Source organism: Panthera tigris, chromosome E3 (genome assembly GCF_018350195.1).
Source record: "Panthera tigris isolate Pti1 chromosome E3, P.tigris_Pti1_mat1.1, whole genome shotgun sequence".
Taxonomy (NCBI): domain Eukaryota; kingdom Metazoa; phylum Chordata; class Mammalia; order Carnivora; family Felidae; genus Panthera; species Panthera tigris.
This window is the reverse complement of record NC_056675.1, coordinates 26,501,413-26,517,330: the sequence shown is the minus strand read 5'-3', so window position 1 is coordinate 26,517,330 and position 15,918 is coordinate 26,501,413. Positions and strand designations below refer to the sequence as shown.

At 48.7% G+C, this 15,918-nt stretch overlaps 1 protein-coding gene across 1 annotated transcript; it reads right to left on the bottom strand.

Annotated features, from left to right (window-relative positions):
• Nucleotides 1–2,426: 2,426 nt before the first annotated feature.
• On the bottom strand, nt 2,427–4,775 carry ITPRIPL2 (ITPRIP like 2). The gene has a single exon (XM_042972193.1). The coding sequence runs from the start codon at nt 4,089–4,091 to the stop codon at nt 2,493–2,495; it is 1,599 nt and encodes a 532-aa protein (XP_042828127.1). The 5' UTR covers nt 4,092–4,775; the 3' UTR covers nt 2,427–2,492.
• Between the last annotated feature and the right edge of the window lie 11,143 nt (nt 4,776–15,918).

The following is a 15,918-nucleotide window of genomic DNA, read 5'->3' as shown; positions in this document are numbered from 1 at the left end:
ACAACCATCACACCTGGCTAATATGCCATATTATTTCATTTGTACACAGTACATGTTTGGGATCACTAAACATTGATCAAAATTGATCGACATCTCTAACTTTTGGTTACCATGTGCAGAGAACAACTGCTCAGCATGGCACTTAAATAAAACATTAATATTTTAAAAATTCACAAACACAATGCCCCATTAATTAAAAAATAAGAATAAAATTTAAAAATCTTGAGGATGGATGAGGCTTTGGGTAATTAACCTGAAGAAAAAAAATAACAAAAACACTACAAGAACAGAATGTTACCAGATTTACACTTCAAAAGACTAGTATGACTTAAAAAATAAAAATAAAAAAGGGAACCTATTGACTCAGCTAGAAACATCTGAAAAATTCAGTTTTTAAAGCTTTATAATCCCTCCAATAGCCTTGCTGTTCCCCACTTCAGTAGACTTAATGACTACGGGGGGAATTGGGGCTGATATGGAAACATTATAAATATATATATATTTATAAAGATCTACGTACTCTTGGCATCTATTTTAAAAAGTAAGTTTAAGAAACACTGTGCAGTTTATATCTTCGCAGGAAGTTGGTAGACGGATTCCTTTACTAAATGCAGTACCTTATGACCTAACACTGACCTCCAAAGCTGGGAATGACCTTTGTGTCATCAAGAGGAACTGTCCCCAGAACAACCTCAAAGAGAAGGCGCAACATTTGCAACTATTTCTCTTACAGTCCAAAGTGACAAAGGACAGAAGTCGTCTCCTCAGCTCCCACGAGGATACCCTGCCAACCATTTATTCACAATGACTTCCTGCAGTGGCCAAGTAGGTCCCCTCAAGCAAGTTTAAAGAATTCCCTCAAAACAACTCAGAAGTTGAACAATGGCCCCATTTAGATGGCTCCTTCTGTCTTCCAAGTTTTACCTTTAAGAATCTAAGGAAGTACATGTCTTTGTAAAAAAAAAAATAATAATAAATAAAAGTCCCCAAGTCTAGCACTGGGTGGGACTGGTTACATTTTCTATTTGGCAAGCAAGCGGATGGTGGACTTATTGACACCTCAGCCGAGTTGGGGACATTTATGTCCAAAGAGAAACAACAGCAGACTCCTGACAAGGACTCCCCTCACCTCCCCCTCACTTACTCTCCTCGGCTGATCAGTCAGGGAGCCCAGAACCCAGGATACTGAATTCTTTGCGAAAGGCCCTGCAAGACCTACCTGGGCTGAATCAACTACTCCTCAAGTTGGCCTTAGGACCACTTACTTAAAGGCTGCGGGGCGGCGGCGGGGGGGGGGGGGGGGGGGGGGGGGCGATGGGAGAGGAACTTTTAACCATCGCGGAGCACTGACTGAGAGAGCTGACCACATCCTAGGCACTACAGCCCGCATTGCCTCTTCGTCATCTCATGACACTCGGAAAGAAATCACCGGGCAGAGGGTTGTGTTAAAAAGGCTGAAAACAAACCAACCAACCAACATGTTTCTGTCTCTAGCCAGCAGCAAGCTATGGTGAGTCATCTTCATAGACGAAGATCGAACTATATCTTCCTCAAAACCCAACACGTTTCTACGTCCTCACCAGCGTCGTGCTAAACATGGATTCTTTGCTACTCTGCACTGTGCCTGGCTGGCGGTAGGCTCTCCATGAATGGGTGCTGACTGGTACTCACCCCATTGTATGCCTGCAGGGATGTTAAGCAAGCCTGCTTTTTAAGACTGCACATTTCTTAATGACAAATGGAACTAGTCTCCCTTTCAGATGCAACAACTTGGCACTGGCCATTAGCACAAAATGAAAGGTCTGATCAAAATACAGTGCTGTTTGCTCTGGGAGTTTCTCTAACCAACTCTAGACGACCTCTCTCTCAACATATGTGACTTCATTCTTTGCAATCCTGTCAGACACCCGTGATTGCACCATTTAAAAAACACATGAATATTAATTTGAACGGTGGAAACTGTGTTCCTCAGAACATTAGCCCCTAGAATAGAACTTCAATTCCAGTTGTAAAGATTCCGATTTTTAGGAAGACCATCAGGAACCCAGGACCTAGCAAGTAGTTATATCAAAAAAACATTAGCTTCTTTAAATCTGGGGGCCAGAGATCTGTGTCTCAAAAACCGACAGCGGAAACTTTCTCTGCAGCTATTTCTTGCTTCCTTTCCTGGACTTCCCTAAAAGCTGGATCCTTCTACAGAATCATTTCACACAAATCAACATTTGGACCAACTCTTAGCTGCTGGGGTTGGATGTCTTTCTGTGGCTTGCTCCGGACACGCTGGTGGGTGTGAAAAAGATGCCATAACTATACTGGCTTTGGAGCCAGGGGTGACATAATAAGTCACCAGATGTCACCTTCCGAATTTTCTAACACCTGTGGCAGCTCATTTCCTTGCGATAAACTGGCTTCGTTGCCATCCCCACCCACGGGGGGGGGGGGGGGGGGGTTGGCTTTAGGAGCTTTTGGCCAGGTGGAGGCGCTGTCAAGGTTTATGGTTCATCTTCAGGGAAGCCCTGGGTGCGCTGACTCCGGGGTGGGGGGCACCTGGCAAGGTAGCGAGGACCCCCATAGACCCGGAGAAGCTGGGGCAGCCTTCGCCACGTGGACAGCAACCTCGCAGCCGCGAGTTCCCGGGCATGTCTGTCGAACGCGGCCAGGAGGTCAACGGGGGCAGCTTCACGCAGAACCTTGGGCAGTGGGCCCACCTCGGCAGCGGCCCCACCAGGGCCCAGGACGCAGTGGAAGAGCGTATGGCGTCGCAGCAGGCAGTCTCTAAGGAACTGCACTAATTCTTCCAGCCGCTCACCCAGGTGTGCCTCGTCCCAGCCTTGAACCGGAGCCCCCTCACGCAGCAGCACCGCCAGCAGCACTGTCTTGAGCATGTACGAGGACAGAATGCGTCCCCACTGGGTGGCGGCCGCCGGGTCCAGCCCGCGGGCACCCAGGTCTCGCAGAGCTTTAAGCAGCTGCAGGCACTTGAGGTAGCAGGCACCTGGAGGGGCCCGTTCCTGCAGCCAGCTCAGCAGCTTCTGCTCCTGACGCGCTGTATTCACACCCCACAGTGCATCAGTGCGCAGGCCTCCCGGGAGCTCCGACAGGGGCCCGACAGGTGAGGGTGGCGGCGGTGGTGCCACGAGGAAAACGCCATCGCCCAAATGCACAGCGGGGATGAGACGCACTGCCATGGAAAGGCGGCAGCAGCCGTAATCCGTGCGGCACGGCAGGATGTGCAGGGTAGGAGGCTGCTCCAGGCCGCCGGGGGTCAGGCTGACCCGACAACGCCCCTCCAGGCTGTAGCGCACGGTGGCCAGGGAACGCTGCAGGTGCGACTGGAACCAGCGAAGCACCATAGTGGCGGAGAGGTGACGCCGCCCGAGCACGTCCACGCAGAAGCCGTCGGCAAAGGGTTTGCAGTCCCGGAGCCAGTGGCCCCCGGAGGCCCCCGGCGGCGCCTTGAGCGCGCACACGAAACAGCCGTGGAAGGCTGGGGCCAGCGCGGGCTCGGCGCCCAGGCTCCGAGGCTCCAGCGCCACCAGCGGCGGGAGGCGCAGTGGCACCAGCACGTCGAAGCCGTCGGGCCGCCGGATTTTATGCTGCTCGTAGGCGCTGCCCACCTGGATGAAGTCTCCGCGGAAGGCCAACGCCAGCGCCCCGCCGGGGATGGGGCCCGGGGACCCCCGGGCGCGGCCAGCCCGCACCAGCTCGCCCACGATCCGGCTCACGTGCGCCTTGCTGTGGCCCAGCACGTGCGGAGAGAGGCGCACCTCGTGCTCGTAGTAACTCTCCAGCAAGATGCCAAGGCTCGGCTCTCGGAAGTGTTTAGGAGAGAAGGTGGAGTGTCTCCCCAGGCGGGGAGACCCTGGCAGGAAGCGCTGCCGGACGGCGTGGCGACAGCGCAGGAGGATGTAGCCAAGGAGGAGCAGGACGGCCACCTTGAGCAGCGGGAAGCCGCCGTCCGCACCGTCGGGGGGCTCAGCCCGGTCGTCCCCGCTTCCCCGGAGGACATGGTAGAGGCACACAAGGGCAGTGCACAGGCCGGTCACCAGGGGCCAAAAGACGCGCAGATTGAGGGTGTAGTGCACCGACATACCGGGCGCCCGGGACAGCGGCGGCCCTGCAGCCCAGGGCGCGAGCCCCGGCGGCGCCCCCGGCCCAGCATGCGGGCAGCGCCCCGGCAGCCCCGCGGTCCCGGTCTCCTTCGCCTCCGCGGCGGCTCCCCCCTCGCAGGGTCCGGGGAAGGCGCCCTCCAGCTCGGCCTCCTCTCCCAGCTCAAGTTTTCCTTCCAGCTGCGGCCCGCCCTGCGCTCCCGGGCCCCGGGCCGCGCCCTGCGCGGGCTGCGAGCTCCGTCCCGCCCGGCGGCCCTCCCCGCCCCGCCCGGCGCGCCGCCCGCGGCCAGCTTCCGACCCGGCCCGGCTTGCCTCCTACCCTGGCCGGCACTCCCGGGCTCCCCCTCCGCGCTCGTGTCCGCTCTCCTCCGCTCTTGTTCCCGTTACTCGGCCCCAGGAGTTTCCTCTTCCGAGGGGAGGCGAGTCCGCGCCAGCTAGCGGGGAGGAAATGCCGAAGTCTGGAGCCGAGCGCAGAGCGGGCGGGCGGCGCGGCCCCCTCCCCGGCCTCCGCCTTAGAGCGACGCGGGGCGGCGGGAGGGACTTCAGGAGGCGCTCGTAACTGGCTTCCCGCGGGCCACCCCCGTTCCCCTCCCCGAAGGCAGAACTGGGAAGGCCCTGATTCCGGGGCGGTGGCCTTGTCCTGGGAGCTTCTGGAGTTGTGCTCACATAAAGTTACACTGGGAAGTTGAAAAGGAGGAGAAAAGGACTCACACCCAGGGTGTGCCTCCCCACCCCCCAGCCAAGCAAGTCGTGGCGCTGGTGGCGTGGCAGGCTTGGGCACGGAAGCGGCCGCTGCCACTGTGCTGCAGTCCCTTATTCAACCAATATTTACTGAGTACCTACTACGTGCCAGGCAGTAGGCCAGGAGCTGGGGCAATAGCAATCGACAAGGTCCCTGCCCTCCGTAAAGCCTACATACAGCCTTTCTTAAAAGAGGAAACCAAAAGAGAAAGGATTCCATAGCAGAAAATGCTCTGAAGGAAATAACACTGCGCGACGGAGTGAGAAGGGCGGGGGCGGGGGGTTGCCCTCTAGAAGATGGAAGCTCTCGCGGTCGGCTGACATTTGGTCTGAGATCTGAACGAGGAGGAGCCAGCCTTGGGAATCACAATAGCAGCTTTTACAGAAGACTTACTGTGGGCCGGTATTGGGCTAATCCTTTTACACACGCTCCCGCCTCCTGTCAATGCTATGAAACGTCCGCTATGATTTTCCCCATTGTTCAGAGGAGGAAATTGAGACACAGGCAGGTTCAGCCCCTTGCCCAGGGTCACACAGCTTTAGCAGAGCTGTGCCTTGAACACCAGCATCCGGCTCCAGAGAAGCCAGGGGGCAAGACTCCAGGAGGTTGACCAAGAAGCCCCTTCTCCACCTACTTACTGGGAGTTGTCTGTGTTGTCGGGACATACACTGGGGCCTCGGTCCCTGAGAAGCTTTGTTTTGTTTCATAACGGGGAGCACTCTCTGAAATAATCGGGATTTCTTTAGCTAACCTGGATTTATTTAAATCATTATCTTTATTTACTTATGTCAGTTGCACCTTCCCTGCTCCCAACACCATTTAAAGAGAGCAAAGGTGGAATGCTTTAAAAATGTCAGAACTCAGCTGCCATCTGGGACTCAGCACAAAGAGGATGGCTCCTGAGTTAAGCACCAAGATGCTTCTCAGGAAATCCTGGATTGAGCCTCTTAGAGCTGAGGAGACCTGCTTTCAGATCCCATCTCTACTACTCTTAGCCACTGGACCATCGTCTATTAGTCTGGGTTCTTTGGGCTGCGAGTGACAGAAACATAGCTAAAAAATAACTTCTTGTGTGTTTATAGCAGCACTATCCACAATAGCCAAAGCATGGAAAGAGACCAAATGTCCATCGATGGATGAATGGATAAAGAAGATGTGGTATATATATACAATGGAGTATTACTCAGCAATCAAAAAAAGAATGAAATCTTGCCATTTGCAACTACGTGGATGGAACTGGAGGGTATTATGCTAAACGAAATTAGTCAGTCAAAGACAAATATATGATTTTAGTCATATGAGGACTTTGAGAGACAAAACAGATGAACATAAGGGAAGGGAAACAAAAGTAATATAAAAACAGGGAGGGGGACAAAACAGAAGAGGCTCTTAAATATGGAGAACAAACAGAGGGTTACTGGAGGGGTTGTGGGAGGGGATGGGCTAAATGGGTAAGGGGCACTAAGGAATCTGCTGAAATCGTTGTTGCACTATATGCTAACTTGGATGTAAAGTAAAAAAATAAAATTTAAAAAATAACTTATTGTGTCATGTTAAGTGAGATACCCAGGAGATCCTGCTTCAGTACAGTTCGATCCAGACACTCTCCATCCTATTCTTGACTCTGCTTTTTTCTAAGCTGGGGCACTCTCTGCCAGGCCTCCTCCATCTCCTGCAGTGGCTCTCCCCTCACGTTATCTTCACATTAAACTCGTCATAGAGGAAGAGAGAACTGTGCTTGCCTGGAAATCGTAGCAAAGGCCATGCCTAGAGATAGACTTGAGATATATGCTAAAAGTGGCCATGTTAGGAGTGCCTGGCTTGCTCAGTTGGTAGACCATGCGATTCTTGATCTTGGAATCCCGAGGTCAAGCCCCACATTGAGGGTTGAATTTATTTAAAAAAAAAATTATATATATATATATATATATATATATATATATATATATGTAACGCCTGGGTGGCTCAGTCGATTAAGTGTCTGGCTTTGGATCAGGTCATGATCTCATGGTTCAGTTCAGGCCCCCGCATTGGGCTCTGTGCTGACAGCTGGGAGCCTGGAGCCTGCTTTGGATTCCATGTCTCCTTCTCTCTCTATGCCCCTCCCCAACTCGTGTGCTCTCTCTCTCTCAAAAATAAATTTAAAAAACATTTAAAATTTTATTTATTTTTATTCTTATTTAAAAAGAATTTTTAATGCTTATGAAGAGAGCACAAACGCGCACATGCAGAGGAGAGGCAGAGAGAGGGGGACAGAGTTTTCAAAGCTGGTTCCACACTGACAGCAGAGAGCCGGATATGGGCCTCAAACTCAGGAACTGTGAGATCATGACCTGAGCTGAAGTCTGATGTTTAACCAAATGAGCCACCCAGGTGCCTATTTATTTTTAAATGTTTATTTCTTTATTTTGAGAGAGAGAGAGAGTGAGCAGGGGAGGGGCAGAGAGAGAGGGAGACAGAGAATCCCAAATGGACTCCACACCATCAGCTCAGAGCCAGATGCAGGGCTCGAACTCCCAAACCGTGAGATCATGACCTGAGCTGAAATCAAGAGTTGGACGCTTAACCGACTGAGCCACCCAGACACCTCCCCAAAAACAATTTTAAAAAAATAAATAAAAGTGACTAAGTTAGAGAATGCGCTGATAAACCTGGTCTGGGCTGGTTCTATAGACTAAGTTGTGTCCCCTCAAAATTCATATACTGAAGCCCTAACCCCTAATGTGAGTGTATTTGGAAATGGCTTTTCAGTGGTAATTAAGATGAAATGAGGTTATAAGGGTGAGCCCTAATCCAATAGGGCTGGTGTCATGATAAGAAAACATAGGGGTCTCTCTCCATGCACATGCACACCAAAGAAAGGCCTTGTGAGGACACAGCAAGATGGTGGCCATCTGTAGGCCAGGCCAGGAGAAGAGCTTGCACCAGAAACCGAACCCTGAGTGCCTTGATCTTGGACCCTCTAGCCTCCAGAACTATGGGAAAATACATTTCTGTTGGTTGAACCATCCAGTCTATGGTACATGTGGCCCCCACTGACTACTACAGTTGGAGGTGGGGTAAGCCCTGCCCAACCCACGGGGACTGTAGGAGGGGTATCCCTCAAGGAAAGTCCCAGCACTTCTTGGGAAGAAGGGGGAGGCTCAAGCATGCAGAGACAGCAAAGTGGCCGCCGTTTTGGTATAAACCTCTTTATCTCGCTTTGCTTCAATCTCCCCTCTAATCTATGAAATGGGAGGAATATTAACAGAGTGACATTTGTGTGGCTCAGTCGGTTAAGCGGCCAACTTCAGCTCAGGTCATGATCTCACAGTTTGTGAGTTCGAGCCCCGCATCAGGCTCTGTGTTGCCTGGAGCCTGCTTCAGATTCTGTGTATCCCCCTCTCTCTGCCCCTCCCCACCCATACCTTGTCTCTCTCTCAAAAATAAATAAATATAAAAAAAATTAAAAAAGAAAAGAAGTGGCAGGGGTGCTGAAAATTCCAAGCTTCTAATCATGGCTTGATCTCTCTGGTGACCACCCCCAATCCTGGAGCCATCCAGGAGCCCCTGCCCCAGTCATCTCATTAGAGCAAAAGATACTCTTAGAGTTCTTATCACCTAGGAAATTTCGAGGGTTTAAGGAGCTCTGTGCCAAGAACCAGGCTCAGAGACCAATATATACCTGTCTTCGATGCTCTCACAGTTGGCCACGATTCACCCCACTACACTGAGTAAATGATGCTTCGCTCTTACTGTTTTTCCAGCCGATAATCGGTTTCCATAGCTCATTTCCTCCAAAGAGTACAAGGTACAAGCCTCAGAACTTCGGCCTTGGAAAATCTGCTGTATGTGTCAGAACAAACACAAATTCATTTATTATTAATTTATTACACACCTCCATGGGTTCTCACCTTGTGCCAGGCAGAGGGGAAGGTGAAGGAAAACATCCCGGGGCTCCAAGCTCAGGGACTGAAACGCCAGACGCACTGCATGGGAGGGTTCAGAAAACTGCCACTTTTTCACTGACTTTTGATTCTTATTTCATTAAAAACAGTCTTCTTTGTCTCTCTCTCAAAAATAAATAAACATTTAAAAATTAGAAAAAAAAAGGGGGGGCACGCCTGGGTGGCTCAGTCAGTTAGGCGTCCAACTTGGGCTCAGCTCATGATCTCACTGTTCCCGAGTTCGAGCCCCATGTGGGGCTCTGTGCTGACGGCTCGGAGCCTGGAGCCTGCTTCGGATTCTGTGTCTCCCTCTCTCTCTGCCCCTCCTCCACTTGCACTCTCTCTCAAAAATAAATAAACATTAAAAATTTTTTTAATTAAATTAAATAAAAAAATAGCCTTTATTGTTTAATATTTGACTAAGGCCACTCCTGTTTTTTTTTTTAATTTTTTTTTTTAAATGTCAGCAAATATATACACACAGTCCTCCCGGCATTTCTGATATCCCAGAGGTGTGTCCCATGGAGGAAAATGCTAGTAAGAGGAAGAGAGAGGGTTGAGGTGACTCATTTCTCACCGAAGGCTTGGGGAAGGCTCATGAGGACTGGGATAAGACATATGATCAGGCTTTGAAGGATGGGAAAGGACATTGCGTTTGATAGATGTCATGTGCCTCCTGGACAGAGTCCTGCCCATGCAACATCTCCTGAAATAGTCAGAACGAGCCCAGTGAGGCAGGCTCTGTTATTAAGGCCATTCCACAAATGGGGAAAGTGAGGCTAAGAGAGGGTAAACAACTTCTCCCAAGTCACACAGCTGGCAAATCTGACCCCAGAGCTGAGTACTTAAACCTGGTCCTTGACTCCCTTTCACAGTGTAAAGTGTTTTATAACACAGAAAGGGAGCATTCTGGAAAGGCAGGTTAATTTACATTTCTATCTCCCTAACCAGGTGATGAGGTTTTTGGAAGCAGGGACTTGGCCATATTCAACTTGGTGTCCCCAGCAAGGGTTGAATGAATGAATAAGATTTTGGGTAGCAGGAATGCAGGGAGTCCATTTCAGGTAATGGCAACAGAATGTGCAAATGCACGGAGGTTGAGGGGCGTGTGACAGTTGCGGGGAGCAGGACATCAGGCTTGTTGTCACGAGAGTCTGGAGTTTGTGGGGGCACCTGGGTGGCTCAGTCAGTTAGGCGTCTGACTTTGTCTCAGGTCAAGATCTCACAGTCCCCATGACTTCAAGCCCTGTATCAGGCTCTGTGCTGGCAGCTCAGACCCTGGAGCCTGCTTCGGATTCTGTGTCTCCCTCTCTCTCTGCCCCTGCCCCAGTCGTGCTCTGTCTCTCTGTCTCTCAAAAAATGAATAAATGTTAAAAAAAAAAAAAAAAAAGAGCCTGGAATTTGTGAATGGACACGGTGGCATTCATTGGCCATCCATTCCAGCCTTCTCCAGCAGCCCTTCTTCTGCCTCTGGGACTGGAAACCCAGACACATTCTTGGATTCTCTGGCCCAGGGACAGAATCCGCCCAAGACACCTGCTTTGGTAATATGGCTGGTGGCAAAGGTGGGGTGGTTCTGCGACCCACAGCTGGGCCTTGATTTCATAGGCAGCTCTCCGGTGGAGGCTGAGGCAGCAGCTCCCATGATGGCCCAGTTCTGCTGTGTGGCTGAGGAATCTTCTGGAAGTTGCGGTCACAGTCCTTTCCTGCAGCTTTCTCAGGGCCTCTCAAACCATATATGATAAATGATCTATTACCATTTCTTTAAAAATTTCCTATTGGTTCTCGTATGCACGACTATCACACAGCTCGTGTGACATACAGCTCAGAACACCCATGCTGGTCTATCCTCTTCAGAGAGACAAATTCATCAATCACACTTCTTTGGATGTCACAGCAATGTCAAGTTGATGCATATGTTTCTAAATATTCACTCTCAAGTGACTGGACCAGGGCAGCCAGGAACAAGGGAGTCTGCCCCACAGCTTTGCAACAATGCCACCCACTACTAGGTGGTGACCAAATGCCCCAAACCTATCTTTTCCCATAGGGATTCTGAATGAGACGCATAAGTCATGATGAACCGGGATTCAGAATTAAGCAGAAGTCACAGAATATGCAAAAAACTTGTGGCACCTGGGTGTCTCAGTCAGCTGAGTGTCTAACTTCGGCTCAGGTCATGATCTCATGATCTCATGGTTTTGTGAGTTTGAGCCCCACATCAAACTCTCTGATGTTGGCACGGAACCTGCTTCAGATCCTCTGTCCCCATCCCTCCGCCCTTTCCCCACTTGTTGTCTCTCAATAAATAAATAAACTTAAAGAAAAAAAATATGCAAAGACCTTGAGAAAATAGATACCATGGCAGGTCAGGGGAGGGTAGGAAGAAGCAGGGAGAATAAGAAGTTGATCCAAGAATGGTGGGTGTCCAAGAATGATTGATGTTGGGACACTACAGCCACCGTGTGCCTGGATGACATTCCAGACCTCATTCCTATTTGAGTGAGAGGCTGTGGCCTCATTTCATTGGATCCTTATAATAATCCCCACTGGGGTCTCAGATCACATGAGTGTGCTTCGTCCTCGTAACCCTGATGCAGGGCTGGTCATGGCATGAGGTGGGGAGGCATTTCAGTTCATAGCAGAAGCACAGGTGACAAACTAGTCTTGCAAATGGCACCCAAAGTGAGGTGGTAAGGGGACCTATTTGGGACTGGAATCTGACTGTCTCCAGGTACATAATGTCAGAGTTGAGTTGAGTTGTTGGACACCGAGCTAGTTTTGGACAATTGCTTGGTGATATGAGAGAACCCCCTTCCATACATTGGAATTGGTCCTAGAATCATACACAGCCTTATAGAATGTGAGAAATAAGGCCACTGACTCAATCAAAGGAGGGACGTGGGGCCTCGGAGCACAGTGAAGTGAGGCTTTAATCAATGGTCTTGCAAGAGCGGGTGTCAGATGGACAGGTGCACTCAGGGCAGTTACAGCAGACAATTTATCTCTTAGGGTGCAAGTCCCTCCCCTGATTCCTCATTGGCTGAGTACCACAGAGGTTACAGCCTTACCCCAAATGTCACCTATGCCCGTGTAAGGCAAAAAGTAGTCTGATTGGAACAAATGTATATTTCCTGACAACACACAGAGACTTTTAGTCCCTCCTTTGTTCTTTGGCTCAAGCTCACCGCAAAGCCCATGAAAATAAGCCCGCGAAATGGAAAGGGGGAAAAAGAACCAGGAAGTGAAGTGTGTAAGGGTTTGGGACTCCATTGTGGGTGGGTAGAGGACTCATATATATTTCCGATAGGTGGTAAACCTATTGTTAACTAGACAGCACAGCTTTTATTTGGTATTTCTGAAAATGAATCATCTCCCTTACTTCTCACATAGAACAGCAAAGGAGGCTGGGAAATGTAGTCATTACCCTAGATAGCATGTATCCTGCTAAAAATAAGTGTTTTGTGACTACAGAAAAGAAAGGAAATAAATATTAGGGGACAATTATCAGCCTTTGCCATAGCAGGCAACCAATAGGATCTGCTCCAAGGGCTGCTGTGAGATGAGTTCTATCCTGATTGTGATTCATTATTTGTGTGATTACTAAATAAGTGCTTGTATTTTTAAATATATTGTGAGAGTTTTTGCAAACGGGACCATAACTGTCTTGCACATACTCAATTACTAATTGTTGAATGGCTGACTGAATGAAAGAAACAATGAATGAGTCTTCCTTCAGAAGTCTAGCAAAGTATCCCTACATCAATACAGAGCTTGTCCACCAGAAAGTGTCCTTCCCTGATCTCCATTTTCAAAGACACTGTTTCAGAGTCCTGAATAATGAAACCAACATCAGTCAAAGGAAAGCTTTGGTCCGGCAGAGATGAAGGGCCAAGAGAGAGCTAATGAGTCTGTAATGCAATTTGATGCCAATAAAATGGCGCAATATTAAATTCAAGGCCATGAGATTTACACTAAAACCCAACACAATTAAAGAGTAAGAACCCGATCCCCCACCTGCTCCAGTTCTTCTAGTTTGAGTCATTTTATGGACACAGACTTCCCACTGACATTGTCTGGTGATGTCATGGTGAGAATTTTGACAGTCATTAAATTTCTGGCTGGAAGGCCAACTCAGCCAGAGAGACTCAGAATGGAGAGGACCATAAAATCACTGAGTTCCAAAAGCCACTGTCTACAAAGTCAATGAGTCAGATACGAGAGCTCCTTCCCTGTCTCCTGCTACCAATGTGGTGATACAGGTCAGCCTGTCCTGAATGTCTGCTGCGTGGTGGGCAATGTTCTAATTAAGGCCGTTATATCATTTAACTCATTCACACAGAACAACCTTATGAGGGAGGTTCTATCTTTACCTCTATTTTGTAGATGGGGCAACTGAGGCATATAGGCACACTACATACTTTGCCCTAGTTCATAGAGCCAGAAACTGGAAAAGCTGGGATTCAAACCCATGCTTCTTATGCTGATAACTTGAACCACCCCACAAACTGCCTCAATTGCTTCCAAATGGACATCTGAGGATGTTTTCCAGGGTCTGGGGCAAAAGAGCAAAATAAGACATGTAAAGAGAATTTTTCATAAGGTTCAATTTACAGTGGAGTCTCGTCTCACTGGGTAGGGGCATTTCAAAGTCATCACATAGCAGAAGAAAAATTGCATTTCGTTTAAATTACCCTTGATAGATCAGCACAGGGATTTGGATTACACATTTGTCAAAACTCATTGAATAGTCCACTTCAGACTTGTGCATTTCACTGTATCTCAGTTTTACCTCAAAAAAAAAATCATAAACACAAATTGGATTCTAGGGAGTGAAATGCATGGTGAAGTGTTTAGGGGTGATGTGTACTGTTTCAGCCGCTGCCTTTGAAATGTACCAAGAAGACGAGCTGGGATGATGGGTGGAGAGGGGGCTGGATAAACAAACAGACATGAGAAAGCAAGTCGAGTTAAACATTCACGGTAGAATCTAAGTGGCAGTAGTGGGCGTCCTCTGCACAATTCATTTGGTTCCTCTGTATGCTTGAAAACTGTTTTCAATATAATGTTGAAAGAAGAAAATACATTTCAAAATCTAGTAGAAAGTTGCTGTCTTGGAAACTGATATTCTGTCTCTCGCTGACCCTCACAGTCTGATGTTTCTCCAACTTTGAAACCATCCGTTGAGCACCTGATGAAGGAGTTGGTTTGAGTTATCGACCAAGTTGTATAAATAATACATATCTTTAAGCATTCAGCATGGTGAAGGAGCCATTGTAAGACATGGAAAATGGGAGACCAGGGGAAGTCAGCTCTTTAAGTAAAGAAGTGAACAAAATTGTCCACACTATTTAAAGTGCTCTCTCCCACACCCAAAGCGGTTTTGTTTATGTAGCTGAATCCCAACAACTTATACTTGCATATAATAAGGTTCTAATAAAATCATTGAAAAAAAAATTTGTCCTTTAAGAGTATGCCTGGGGAGCCTGGCTGGCTCATTTAGTGGAATATGCGACTCTTGATCTCAGGGTTGTAAGTTCGAACCCCACATTGGGTGTAGAGATTACTTAAGGGCTTTTAGGGGTACCTGGGTGGCTTAGTCAGTTAAGAGTCCGACTCTTGGTTTCCACTCAGGTCATGATCTCACAGTTCGTGAGATCGAGCCTCACACTGGGCTCTGTGCTGACAGTGCAAAGCCTGCTTGGGATTCTCTTTCCCTCTCTCTCTGCCCCTCCCCCCACTCACACTCTGTATCTCTGTCTCTCAAAAATAAATGGACATTAAAAAAAAATTTTTTAACAAAAGCTTTTTAAAAAAATAGTAAGAGTATGCCCTTTTACTCTGATGGAGGTTAAAAAAACCATCTTCTCCTAAGGAGAAATTGATAATAATGATGATCACAGGAGGTCTGTCTCTCTCCTTAAGTCCTAACTTAGCAAAGTGAAAAGCGGGCAATCCTAGGTCAGAGTCCCAAATCACTTCCGTTTGGCACTGGAATGTGGGCAGGGTTTTTATCTGTGTTGTGCTCTGTTATCTCCTCAGCGCCTGGCACAAGAATCGCTCAATAAATAAATATTTGTTGAATCTATTTTACCAGCCTGTGAAATCTAAAGGCTTGGAGAAAACAAGGGCCTGCACCAGGATGCGAGAACTCTTCTGACCCCACGGAATGCTAGACAGAGGTGCCTGTGCTACGGCTTGGCAGAAAGATAGGGGAGCAGGGGATGGGGAGGGGGGAGGAAAAGGGGGGATAGGAGAATTACATATTAACATTTATTGCAGGAAAGCCACCCATCTGCCCTTGACTCCATCGGGCACATGGCTCATGATTAAATGTGAGATGGAAGCTGACAATCTGCTTGTCACCTCCCTCTATCTAATTTCCACCTCCTGGGTGTGACTAATATTCAGAGACTGCTATTTCCTTCAGTATGGCCCCAGGAAACAACGTATTGAGCTCGACCACAGAAATGCAGCGACCCTGTTCCAGCCCTGGAAAAAAATAAACCAGGTGTATGGAGATAGTACAATGTTGCATATTCTAGGAATTTAAGAAATTATTTCAAGGGTGTCTGACAACACGTGCCTTTTCGTCATCCTTGCGGACTCGAGCCTCCCACATCCCATCCCTAGGCTGCAAGGGATGGGGAGAACGAACAGGTTGCTCACTTTCTCTGAACTTTCAGCAACTGTCATCCTCTGGGATGTTTTAGTCCTTGGCCGCTTGGAATGCTCTCACTGGAGGGTACGACGTCCTTCAACCTATCCGTTTGAGCCCCTCGCAGATGTAGATGTGATTTCTAAGTCTTTGAGAGTTAGCTTTGTCAGTGATCTCAGACTCCTGGCTCTGGAGTTCTCAAGCATCTTCTAGAACCGTCCCCCGCCCCAGTCTGATGGTGCTGGAAAGCTGGCGTAAAAGATGCCCCTCTCGGCTGGCAGCCCCACTGTCCAACTCTCGCCGGGCCACATGAGGCCATCCCAGCCAAAGCAGCATCTTGTTTGTCGCTCTGTGCTCTGGCCATTAGCTTGACAAAACGCCAAGTCGCCTTCACATACATTTCACTTGAACACAAGAGATCCTTCACTTCTCTTCCTTTATTAAAGGTACATTGTGGGGAGAGAAGGAGCGAGCTCGGCTGTC

Coding starts and splice junctions, on each gene's coding strand:
- ITPRIPL2 (XM_042972193.1), bottom strand. CDS start 4,091: ATGTCGGTGCACTACACCCTCAATCTGCGCGTCTTTTGGCCCCTGGTG.